This window comes from Podarcis bocagei, assembly GCF_964188305.1.
Source record: "Podarcis bocagei genome assembly, chromosome: 12".
Lineage (NCBI taxonomy): Eukaryota > Metazoa > Chordata > Lepidosauria > Squamata > Lacertidae > Podarcis > Podarcis bocagei.
The window spans coordinates 3,855,529-3,868,363 of NC_138137.1; the positions used below are offsets into that span (position 1 = coordinate 3,855,529).

Genomic DNA, 12,835 nt, shown 5'->3' on the forward strand with positions numbered 1-12,835 from the left:
GCAAATGGTGCTTGTCCCACCCACTGAAATTAATGGTTCTTATACACATGAGATTTGTGCTTTGGACCTCCTGCCCATAGAGAAGTCTTTCTGGATCAGGGCCAGTATCTCAAAATCACATGCATTTTTTAAAAGGGATTTTTAAAAGGGTTTAGGACCCTGATGGGGGCTAGAAAATCTATGGAATTGTGCTTTATCCCATGAGAGCGATCCCTAAAAAGTAAAGGGTATATTTTACCCATAACTGTGGGAATGCGTAGAAGGAGCTGAAAAGTAGACGTATGCTTTGCTGGACAAAAAGCCACACTATGGAATTTTTGGACTCCAAATCAACAACCTTAAATTACTTTACATAGCAAACAAACATGCCGTGTTTGGGACACCATTTCCTGCCCAGGTTATATTTGAATTACTATGGCTAGTAAGCCTGCCACAATGTGCAATAATGCAATGAATCATGTAGAAAGCACTCACAAATCACATACAATGGTTAATGCCCACTTGAAAGCCCAGAGCTAGAGGTTTGCCAGTTTAATTGGATAGCACCATAGTGGCATGACAAGCAGTGGGGAAGGATTGCAAATACATGGTACATGTACCCATATAATTGGTGAACATTGAAGATCTGTCCAACAGTGCAGATGGACAACGTATTGCAAAGAACACAGACAGTTGTGAAAGAGTTAGGGCCATTTCATGTTTAACATAGAGTTTGTGTGTAGAAAAAACATAGCATATGAAACAGCCCAGCCAGTGAAGCACCTGAAGTTGGAGCTTGCTGACATACAAGTGCTAAAAAGGAGAATATGGTTGGGACCTGCCAAGATGATGGGGACACAATGGCAGAAAGTGGCAACAATCCAGTTATGCATCACTTCAAGCAGATTGTATGCATGTCTTCTCAGAAGTTTGTCCCAAAGAGCCGGGCATGATTCTGAAGTAGGTGTATTTAGGACAGTCACATCCATATGCATACTCCACTATGTACAATGGTTCATGTGCCCTATAAGTGTGTGTTTAGGATTACAGCTTAAATCTCACTGACAGCAATAAGATTATTTGTTTCAACAGCACTGAATTTTAACTGGAATGGAGTCAGTGGTTATATCAGGCTACTTTGTTTTGAAAGGTACACATAAGTTCTTGCCTCTCAGGTCCCAGAAAAGCTGTTGTGAATATTCTGTAGTCCTTTGAATTCTCCCAAGTGGTCATACCCTAGACCTTTCAGGAAGATTTCATCTAATTCTAACCATCACTCCTTGGCTTTCACTGGAAAAATACTTTAAGACAAGCACATCTTTCTCCATCAAGTCAAGCATACTATAATCCATGTTTACACCTTCAGATATAAAATAGATTCTCCCTGCTTAAGGGTGAGTTACTCAGGAAGCAATAAAGGCATATTACAAATGCCAGAAAAATGAAAAATCTTTAGATCAGGCTGCAGTGTGTAGTTAAAAAAATGTGCTTTAAAAATTCATGCCGCTGAGAATTATCATCCCTATGTGGCTTTCAAATCAAATGGAAAACTGAATAATTCAATTCCGGCAGCAACTATTCAGTTGGCCTGGCACATGAAAGACAGACATGTTCAGGGACACAGAATATACAGCTACTAAAGATTCAGTGATATTCACTAATATATCCATTTGTATTAGTGAAGACCTTTGTTTATACAGTGGTACCTCGCAAGACGAATGCCTCGCAAGACAAAAAACTTGCTAGACGAAAGGGTTTTCCGTTTTTGAGCTGCTTCGCAATACGATTTTCCCTATGGGCTTGCTTCACAAGACGGAAACGTTTTGCAAGTTTGTTTCCTTTTTCTTAACACCGTTAATACAGTTGCAACTTGACTTCGAGGAGCAACTCATAGAACGCGGTGTGGTAGCCTTTTCTGAGGTTTTTAAAGACTTTGGTGACTTTTGAAGCTTTTCCAAAACTTTCCCGACACCGTGCTTCGCAAGACGAAAAAAATCGCAAGACGACAAAACTCGCGGAACGAATTAATTTCGTCTTGCGAGGCACCACTGTACTTCTATGCTTGGGATTTCGTATCAATTAATCTCCACAATAAACACTGCCAATAAACCTATCAGTAAAATATTAGATGAAAATGTAGAAGGGTGAATTAAAGGGTCCCTAGGACCGAAAATAACTGGAATCCATAGAATCTTCATAGATTTAGGTACAGAGTCCACATAAGCATTCTTCCTAAACAACAGTAGGCCATCCGGCTGTAATCTGAAATCTAATTTGCCTTCACTTGCAAAGTGGTTGGAAAAGATTTTGGAGGAGAGACATATTTGCCTATTATATGAACTTCTCTTACTTCCTTCTTCTGTCTTAATCTACAGCAGACTTCAGCTAAGGCTCCAGACAACTGAAGGCTTCCTTTGGCTTTACTGCATCAACAAAGTAAGAATCAAATCCAGTGATGAAGTTTAGGGAACATCCACAGCCCAGTGGAGGAAGGTCACCAAAAACAAAGTAACTGGATTAAAAACAAAAACATAAAGCTTTCTTTGCAAACTTTACCTAGTTTTTGAACACACTGGGCACTTTCTATAACCAGGCAGTAATATCTTAGACCTGAAAGACTGCAACAGTATTATGTGTTACAGGTCAGAGTATGCCATCTACTGGACATTTTTGTTAATGCAAGATGCTAGGTACTCCTTATGAAGAATAGGCATATTAAAAGTGGTGAAAAATGCATAAACCCAGAAGGACAAAACAGAAATATTCAAGTTCTGCTCCAGAAATGTCACTGCCACTCCAGGAATTCCACCCCACTAACATGCTATCTGTTAATGAATACTTTCCAGTCTGTACAGTCTTAGGATGTACAGGATCCTAGGAAATGTGAGAGCTACCACACATTTAAGGAGGCCGTTATAAGACCTCTATTGAAAAAGCCCTCCCACGTTGGCAATCTCAATATCCCATTTTTGGGATCCCATCTAGGCTCCAGGGGTTTCTGGAGGACACTGGTTATCTAGATCCACTTCAATCTTGTTTCAGACCTGGTTATAGGACAGACGGCTTTGGTCGCCTTGGTGGATTTCTTGATAACTGGATGGAGGAGTGTGTCCCTGTTGGTTCTGCTGGACCTCTCAGTGACTTTCAGTAGCATCGACATGGTATCCTTCTGGGCCGATGGTATCCTACTGGGAAGGGACTTGGAGGCACTGTTTTACAATGGCTCTGTTCCTTCCTGAGGGGCTTCTGCCAGATTTTTGACTGGGGCTGCTCTAGGGAGCATCCATAACAGTTACCAGGCTACATAACAGTTCCCCTGCTAACCATCTGTTTCTGGGCACAATTCAAAGTGCTGGTTGTGACCTGTAAGACCCTCTATGGCTGAGATCCAAGCGATCTGACAGACTACCTGTATATTCCCTCAAATGAAATTGCCCAGGTTTTGAGATCTTCAGGGGAGGCCCTTCTGTCTGTCAAATAATGCTATTTTAAAAATTTAGGGAACATTCTCACTTTACCTTTGATATCTATGCTACTAATGTGCTACAGATTTAATTTTAGAGAAAATGTGCTAATTTAAAAATTATTTGTACTATAAAATAACATTTGTAACTGTATGTTACAGGTAAGTAAAAAATTATCAGTTTTAGACCCCTAAGTAGTTTGCCTTTACATTATTCCATCCTTATTTCAGACATCATGATATATTGGTATATTGCAGTTTAGCTTGTGATATATCACAATGCTGAAAACCAGAAATTACCCAGCCCTATTCAGTGTGACATTAATTATCTCCAGATATTTGCCCTCATCTTTTTTCTTTTTTTTTTAAACAGCTGAAGATTTATTAAACACATCAAGGCCACTTCCTGCAAAAACCTAGCTGAAATGAACAGTAGCTCTGATTCACTTCTGCAAGGCATGTTTGTGAGAACTTTCCAGAAAGTTTTGTATCAAGTGCAGGATACACTAACGGAGTGAAGGCAAAGTATTTAAAATGAAATTATAGAGAGTTTTTAAAGATAATTTTTATGGTGTGAGCTCCACTTCCTTCCACCTTCACAGGAGAGAGGTATACCCTATCGAATCCTCTGCTATACTGGCCATCAATCCTGTCCTTGTAAAAACGGTAAACTGCCACAGTTGAAGAAAAAAACCATAAAACAAAACAGCAAACAACAATGATAAAAACAGGACACAAGCCAATAAACAACAGTAAGCCAGCAACGTACATGGGTGTTACATTCCAGGGATCATTCATAAAGCCAAAACCAGTAAAGGGACCCCTGACCGTTAGGTCCAGTCACGGATGACTCTGGGGTTGCGGCACTCATCTCGCTTTACTGGCTGAGGGAGCCGACGTACAGCTTCCGGGTCGTGTGGCCAGCATGACTAAGCCGCTTCTGGCGAACCAGAGCAGCGCACGTAGTCCAAGCCTATTGGGTTCAATGGCAAGTGGGATTGCCAAAGTTATTTTCCCTGGAACCCTGCCTCCTTTCCGCCCCTTTTTATTTATTTAGTTTTGATGCACTTTTAAAGCTGAATGCACACAAGTTAAATGTGTGTAAGTTGCAGGCTTACTGTAATCAAATGTCTGCTTAAAAAACAAACGAAACCTTGGACGATTTATAGAAACCAGCCCAATTTGTACTCCACCTCATTGATCATTGCAAAGTCTGGGGGTCACTCTGCTGAAAACCTTGCCTCTTGCTAATGTAGTTCTAACTGCCTGCAACAATGGCCTATGATGCTGGACTTGATCACCTGAATACAACTAGTCTGTGGACTTCTGCAGAAAAAAACGTCCTACAGATGGGTCAGCCCCGTCCTGTGAAGGACTTTATGGATCAAAACCAAAACCTTGAATTGAGCCTGGAAGTACATGGCAGGCAGTCCAGTTAGTACAATACTGGTTGGATATGCTTATGTTTCCATTGCCTACTAGGGGACAGGAAGCAGCAGTCTGAACCAGCTGCTCGATTCCTTGTTTGAACTGCCTACTTCTTTCAGTTCACAAAGCTGTTGGCTCTGACTTGGCTTCTCAGTTTGAGCAACTTCAATTGCTTAAAGCGAAGTTTTAAACAAATCTGGAGGTTCATTCCTCATACGTAATTCTGGAGGAATCATAAGAGTTTCAGAACAACAGGTGAACTTTCTTCAGGGTTTTTTACATAACACCTAGTTATATGTACCCTTCAGATAAACAGGAAAACTTGAGTTGAAAAAAGTAGTATATTTTTAAGAAACTAAAGCTTACTTGGCGGAAGAGGTTCATCAATGGCTGGGTAGTGATGGTGGTCAGACCTCATGGAGGGAAGCTGGTTGATTGGCTGAGAATTATGGAGTAAAGGGCAATCACCTATGGATAAGACAGTCAAGATGTTCATGTTCATTCATGGATGCCACACAGTGGTTACAAATGCACTGCTATAAACACAAATGACTGGAAGAACTTCAGATAAGGGCTAACAGCAATCTGGTGTATTAGCTGCCTCAAGCCCTCTTTAAAAATAATGTGCAAGTCAAAGAACTATTGAAATATGAAGTCAAAAGGAAGATTTTGTGAGTCACTGCATAGTAGGGTTGATGACTTACAATATAAACCCAACTAAGGACTGATGGGTTTGGTTCAGTCCCTGACCTCTCCAGCTATAAATTAAATAAGAGGAGATAGATAGATAGATAGATAGATAGATAGATAGATAGATAGATAGATAGATAGATGATAGAGAGAGAGAAGAAAGCGAGAGAAGGATAAGCGAACAAGAGGGACTGAGCTGAGACAAAGATAGCCAAAAGGAACATAGGGGGACCTGAGATAAGATAGAGAAGAGATGAAGTGTAGAGCCCAAAGCAAAATGGAAGTATTTTCTGAATACTAACATTCAGTGCAGGTATTCTTGCCTCCATAATCTGAGCAAACTGTCACTCATAAAGTTCTGCTATCACTAGAGTCTCTTTGAGATGCTGCAACCATCTTGTAGTAATATACCATTCTTATTTTGAGAACTTAAAACACATAGCCAAGTTCTTATTGGATTGAAGGGTTCAGTGAACATTTTTCAAACCCCACAGAATCAACAGTTTTATCCCATTGCTTGTCATTTACCCGTATTCTATTATGTTTTAGAACAGGGGTACATAATAATAATAAAAAACTGAGGGTAGTAGTAATGTCATCATACCATTTTTAACCAAAATGAAACACTTGATTACTGGCTTGGACATTTTTTAATGTCAGAATCTTTCCAACTACAGGACTGAGATTATTGGGGGGTGGGGTGCGCAGAAAATAAGGTTATACTTCTTAAAACCATAATTTATCAGCCATCTAACTGATGTTAGAGAAACTAAACAGCAATCCAAACATTGGCTGGGAAGCAGCAGGGCCGAGTGCCGTGATGGGGCAACTGCTGCATCCCAAACCCTCACACTGGCCAGGGCAGAAGATGGTGGGGAAGGTTAATTTACTTTGTGCTGTGCCGCCCAGGAGCTGGCGGGAACCCCAGGAACTCGGAGGGATGGCACTGCTTAGGATCCAGAAGGTCAATGGCTGCCTGTGCTCTATCCTCACAGTCCATTTTGGGAGCTAATGCTGGCAGGTGCTGGATGGAACAGCACCAGCGGTACTGTTTCCATTCACCACACTTTCCGCAGCTGCAACAAGGCTCTCCATGGTGGCAGAGTCCACATTGCTGCCCCCAACCCCCTCCAGCAGCACAGACCAAGGGGTTTGCATTACTCTGCAAAGAATTTTAGGTGGCTTTTAGGACTGCAGCCAAAACAAAATGGAAAATTCAAATGACCCTAGTTTGAATAAGTAAAATGTACACACTTAATTCCACGTAAAAAAAAAAAAATTAAGCTTGAATTTGACAAAATATTTGGTTTCGGTTTCCTAATAAAAATCAGTTTGAATACACTGTCCAGAAAAAAAATGAGCCAGATTTAAGAAAAACAACCCTCCACAATTTTATATATAGTTCTCTGATCTTCAGTGGTATCACAACCACAAAAAGAAATGTCCCAGGCAAAAGCCATTGATGAATCTATATAAGTCACACTTGTTTACATGCTGGGAAAAATTGGTATTTTAAAGCTTACTGCAAGTTCCTAGAGAACTAATACCTTTACTCAAGTTTACTTCTAGGTCACCAAAATCTGGCTTCTTTTCTGCTGCTCTTTTACTTACCACCTTACTTCCATCTAACTAAAGGTATCTAATCATATTAGGCTGGATTTTAATTTTACTGCTTTGATGGCCAGTGTCAAGGGTCAGTATCATCATATTGGTGGTGTGCCACAATGGTGTGGTCCACTGCCTGTCCTTGTAGCCTCCTGGCCCTGCTCTTCATCCTCCCTGTTCACCTGCCCTTTCAAGTAAGTGAGCCATGAATGATCAAGGAGGAAGGTGTCCACTGTGGGCTGAGCACAGAATGGGGGAAAAAGGCACACTTAAGAGAATCTTGGTGCAAGTCTCTAAGTTGGCCTGGGAGCCACTGTAAGAATTCCCGAGCCTTGTAGGAGGAGTTGTGCTACAAGCTCCTTCCTGTCCTAGGATTAACCTTCAGAAAATTGGGCTGGTGATGGTGTGGGCCCAAGATGTTTTGGCGCCTAAGGCAAACTACAAAATGGCAAACCCGCCACCAGAGAAGAAGAGAGTGAAGATCTACAATGGGAACAATGGGGGAAATCAAATCAACCTTGCCCAACAGTTGAACTGGGAATCAAAAGTCATTGTGGGGGAAAGCCCCCCCCACTTTGAATCAAGCTGAGTGGGTGTGGAGCCCAGAAGACCCCAGAGGGCAGCCCCTGCAATTTCCTCCATGGGGTGGGAGGAGACCAGCTGCGCTTCCTATTCACCAAGAGGCTGCTGTAGAGGGGTGGCTTCTGAGAAGGCAGGAGATTCAAGGTCTCCACAGCCATTGCTGCCACAATGGAGATGCATTCCTTGGAGGCCCTGTGGATCATGGGTGGGCCGGCCCTGTGTGGGGAGTAGCCACACAATGGTTTCAGAGCAAATCCATAAGCACATTTTATGCTACACAAGCAGCCCCACACTTTCCTGGGTATGCATTCCTGGGGAGAAAACATGGTGAACGAATCACCTGATCTGGTTGTGCTGGCACATAAGGGAATAGGAATTGACTTGCTAGTTCACGATTCTCTTCCAGTAATAACCAGCCACATGCAGTTGGTGGCAGCCAGCTTCTCTACAGCATCTAACTGTTCCTACAATCACAGGAGTTGTGACTGTCCATCTCTGGGATTACCTGGCTCACATAATGTGATCATCAACAGAGCTTGTGTGGCTCAGAAATGCCTTGTGTGACTCATGCTCTACACCAAACTTTCCCAAACTTTTCATGTTGGTTACAAACTTTTTAGACGTGCATCATTTCGTGACACAGTAATTCAGTTTTACTAGCAAACCAGAGGTTAAACTAGCCCCTTTCCAGCCCTGTGGGGAGCGCAGGGAGCGTTCGGGTGACACACCTACACACTGCAGCTGACACACTAACATGTCGTGACACACAGTTTGGAAAGATCTGCTTTACACGGTATATGAAAACCTGTAGAGCAGGCATAGGCAAACTCGAGCCTCCAGATGATTTGGGACTACAATTCCCATCATCCCTGAGCACTGGTCCTGTTAGCTAGAGATGATGGGAGTTGTAGTTCCAAAACATCTGGAGGGCCTGCTGTAGAGATTATCCACCATGTTCTTTTTTCAACTAACCAAAAGCAAAGACTGCAATCTATGCTATTTTTTTACCATTTTGAAAATGTGTGCCCTGCCTCCCCCCCCAACAAAAGCAGTCAAAACAGCAAACAAAATTTACAAAATATCAAAAAAGCTCAGTGCACAAGTACAATGCAAATCAAGTTGCCTAAATCAAATGAAATTTGAGGTTATTTTTGCTTCTGCAATGGGGACAGAAGGAAAGGGGTGGTTGAAAGGTGAAGCATAAGCATGCCATTTTCATCTAACTGTGGAGATTAGCATTTCATCACAATGATACGGCATAGGCTTGATTCACCACAAGAAGCCCTTTTTACACTGCTCCCCACGATTTATATGTTTTGCCAAGAAGTCACATGACTGGTAGGGTCTGAAAATACTTCAAATACAAAGAGAGATTTAGATGTTGGCACACAAAGTCCTACTGAGCGAGATCCTCACATGTTGCACACTGCTGCAGCTTAATACACCAGATGAAGATGTAGCCCTCCCCATGCGCTAACTCTTTCTCCTCATCCACACACACACACACACACACACACACACACACACACCTGAGGTGAAATGAAATATTTTTTATATAAGCCAGGAAAAAGCCCCACTGAAAAAAGGAGTGCTATGAAGGGACTACTGATTCTGAACTAGACATGTTTTTAAATCTCCTGGTGGTCTAGGCAATGAAGCAACCAGAAATCCTCCCACCACCTCCCTCCCTGGTCTTGTACTCCCCACACAGCTCTTACTTTCTGTAGGGAGTAGGGCTGCAGGTGTGTCACGTAACAGTGAGGGAGCAGAGATGGACCTCAGGACCAAGGAGGGAAGTGGTGAGAAGAGGCACAGCTGCTCTGTCTCCCACAGAACCAGGTGATTTAAAGTTATGTGTTTGGTGTCCAGGTTGCAAAGTGGCAGTCCTAAGCTTCCCTACAGTGACATGCACAACATATAGGTTAAGTGTGTAGGAACTCATTTATGCACGTGACCAAGAGAATCCAGCCAACGCATCGTTTGTGCCTACCACCAGTGTCACATCAAAAATAAACTGACCGTGTAAGAACACTTAATTCCTGTTTCTTTCCCCCCAAGCAGGGTGTTAAGTACTGCCCAACAAAACTGACCAGACCTTGGTCATTAGTTATCTCTCATAATGCCTAATATAGATAATCAACGTATTGCTCCTCCAAGTCTAACCTTCTCTTCTGTTGCTTGGGCCTGCTACTGGAGACTCTACGCTTTCTGCTGTTCTTGGCAGATTCACTCCACGAGCTACCAATTCCTCAGGCCAATGGGCAGAGCCGTCCCCCTGCTCCCTGTCAAGCTCAGGGCTTTGCACCGAGTCTGGCACTGACTCAAAAGCACTGTTCTCCTCTTCCTCATCATCCTGCGAAGAAAAAACTGTGCTCTCAGAAATCTTTGCACTGTCAACAGAAGAGAATCGGGTATGGCTTGAGAACCGGTTGGTGCTGTCCTGGCCAGAGGTGCTGTAGCAGGAAGTACTGTAGCAGGAAGTGCTGTAGCAGGAAGTGCTGTAGCAAGACGGGCTGTAGCAGGAAGTGTCGCACATTTCGCACTCAGCATCACCATTAGGCCTAGGACTCAGCTCACTCTCACTTTCCGTTCTGGGCCCTTCACCATCCAGCTGCTGTTCATTTAAGTCAGCTAGGTGCTCCATGGAGGCCTCTTCCACTCTGTTTTCGTGGGGAGCTTCTGCTAACACTGTTTCAGTCTCGCTGGCCATGTCTTTCTCTGACACTTCCCTGACTGTCAGCTCTTCATCATTGTCTACCACACTGCCTTGTTCCTCTTCCCCTTCTCCATCATCACTGCTCATCTGGGCTGAAGGCAAGCTGTGGAGGAGATTGTGTATTCTTATGTAGTGTGTACGTGGGGTCTCAGGCTCTCCACAGGCAGACGCTATCACTGTCTCAAGTTCTGACACAGGCAGGGAGCAAGGCCTGTTCTTCCTTTTCGCTGTGGTCCTCAGCTGCAGCTTGTTCTTCTCCTTTTCCTCATCATTGTCTTCTTCTTCCTCCTGGGCTGAAGCTCCCTCATCATCCTGACTCTTCTCTAGATCCTTGAGAGCTTGCATATCCCCACTCACCTCATCAATTGATAAGGCTTCTATGCTGGCAAAGATGTCGTTGTCTCCCTGCGTAACAGAATTGACTTTATTGTTTTCCCTAACTTCAGATTCAGGGGGTGTGCATGCCAACAGAGCCAGTTGCTCAGTGAGGTCCATAGCACTCAGGGAAGGCATCATTTCCCCTGGGATGGATTCCAAGGGATCAGCCGTGTCTGCTGGCACTGCGTCAGCCTCCCCATTTCCTGCTAGCTCTTCTTTTAGGAAGCTGTTCAGGGTGAGCTCCCCAGCACCAGAGCTATCAACATTGATGTAGATCACTGGGTATCCATTTAGCTTCTCTGGAGCTGCACTTTCTGAGCTCACTGTGCTGGTGCACGGAGGCTCACCAAGGATATCCTCTGCTGAGATATTCATGGTGCTTTCCTGGAAATCAGCTGACTCAGGATCTGCAGTAATAGAGACCTCTTCATCATCTGTTGGGAACATGAAGGAAAGGTGTTACTTAAGCAAGCAAAGCCATTTGCTGAATCATGTGCATAGGTATCACATTGGCTTGTGCTATTGTGACCTAAACAGAAATAGGTAAGAGCCGCTGTCAGATGCTTTTCAACTGAGGCATGCTCAGGAATAAAGGCCACATCACATATATCATTAACAGCAGGGTGGTTAAACTCCCCCACACCCAGGTTAAACTCCCCCACACCCTAAAATTAAAAACAAACTTTTACATTTTAGATCATTAATTAAAATATAAATCATAATATATTTTTAACAGCCTAGCTTTAATGCTGCAATGTTTTAAGATACTAAAGCAAAGCATATACTTAACATCTTTTAAAACTGAATACACTATAGTATCAAACATAACTTAGCTAAAATCCTATGCACACTTCTGGCTACAAATGCTTAGGATTGTATTGTAAGTTAATGAGCACTTTTCACCATAAAAAAAATAATCCATGGCTAAAACAGCTACCTTTAAGGTTAGCAGTGGAATCCCATGCATGTTTACTCAGAAGTAAGTCCAGCTGAGCTCAGTGAGTCTTACTTCTAAGTAAATATGGAATTGCCATTGAAGTATTGTAAAACTTGGAACAATAATTCCTAAACAGGCAGCTCCTGTTTCATGTGCGTTCAAAGAATGTGTGACCATGAATGTGCATAACACCGCAATCTGGAAGTGGCCAGAAAAGAGGGCAGAATGGTGGCGGTGGTGGAATGGGGCAGAGCGCAGTGGGCTTTACATGCACTCCACAGATACGCGTGGGGGTAAGAACCACAAGCCCCGCGCAAAACAGTTGTTGCCTGTACCATATTTATTGAGGCAAGAATGGTCCATCTTTCTGGTTTTGCATACAAGAAAAGTAAACAAGAAATAGAAGACAATTTATCTGTTTGTTTTATGCATGAGGTTAACTTCTTGTTACTATCCTTTTGCAGATTCACACAGGCATAAGCATATGCTGTGGTGATGCACAATTTCTAAAAATTAAAATGTCCTATGGTATATTATTAAAGTATATTCTCCTATGTGGGTTTAATGGCTCCATTTACTTCTAAGTCAATATTTGAAATGATTATGTCAAGCAACTACTATGCCCTTTTGTTTAGGAAATATCTAAAATGCAAATGGTTAAGGCGACTAGGAATGCTCCCCCTACCATCTTTTCCCTCCTCCTCACACCATGTAAGGGGCTCTCCCCAGTCAAAGGGATGTACATGGCAGGTAGTTATTGTCAATCCTGACACTTAACAGTAGTTTCCACAGCTCCAAATACCCAGTTATTCTCAGGTCTGTGTTCTATGGAGCAGTTGCAACAAGAGGAGGCTATGCCCCCTCCACCAGCTTGTCTCTTCCTCCAACAAGCTGTGTTCATGTAGCTGAGACTACGCCTGTGTGGAAGCTGCCTCTGCTCTTTCTTCTTCAATCCCCTCCTGGTTCTGGGAGACAGAGGTGCAGGCGAGGGTGGGAAAGCGCCTGGACCTTCACTTGCCTGACCTGCCTCTTCCTTCTCTTCTTCCGATCCATCCTG

At 43.0% G+C, this 12,835-nt stretch overlaps 1 protein-coding gene across 7 annotated transcripts in view; it reads right to left on the reverse strand.

The window, feature by feature from the left end:
• Positions 1-12,835, reverse strand: part of HECW1 (HECT, C2 and WW domain containing E3 ubiquitin protein ligase 1) — a 200,662-nt gene that overhangs the window by 57,821 nt on the left and 130,006 nt on the right. For 4 of the 7 annotated variants that reach the window (XM_081165080.1, XM_081165081.1, XM_081165082.1 and 1 more), the window contains 2 exons: positions 9,911-11,275; positions 5,237-5,338 (listed from right to left, as the gene is read on the reverse strand). In XM_081165080.1, the coding sequence (XP_081021206.1) occupies positions 5,237-5,338; positions 9,911-11,275 (1,467 nt within the window). The remainder of the gene's footprint in view (positions 1-5,236; positions 5,339-9,910; positions 11,276-12,835) is intronic. The other 3 variants (XM_081165085.1, XM_081165083.1, XM_081165084.1) reach the window with 2 other exon arrangements.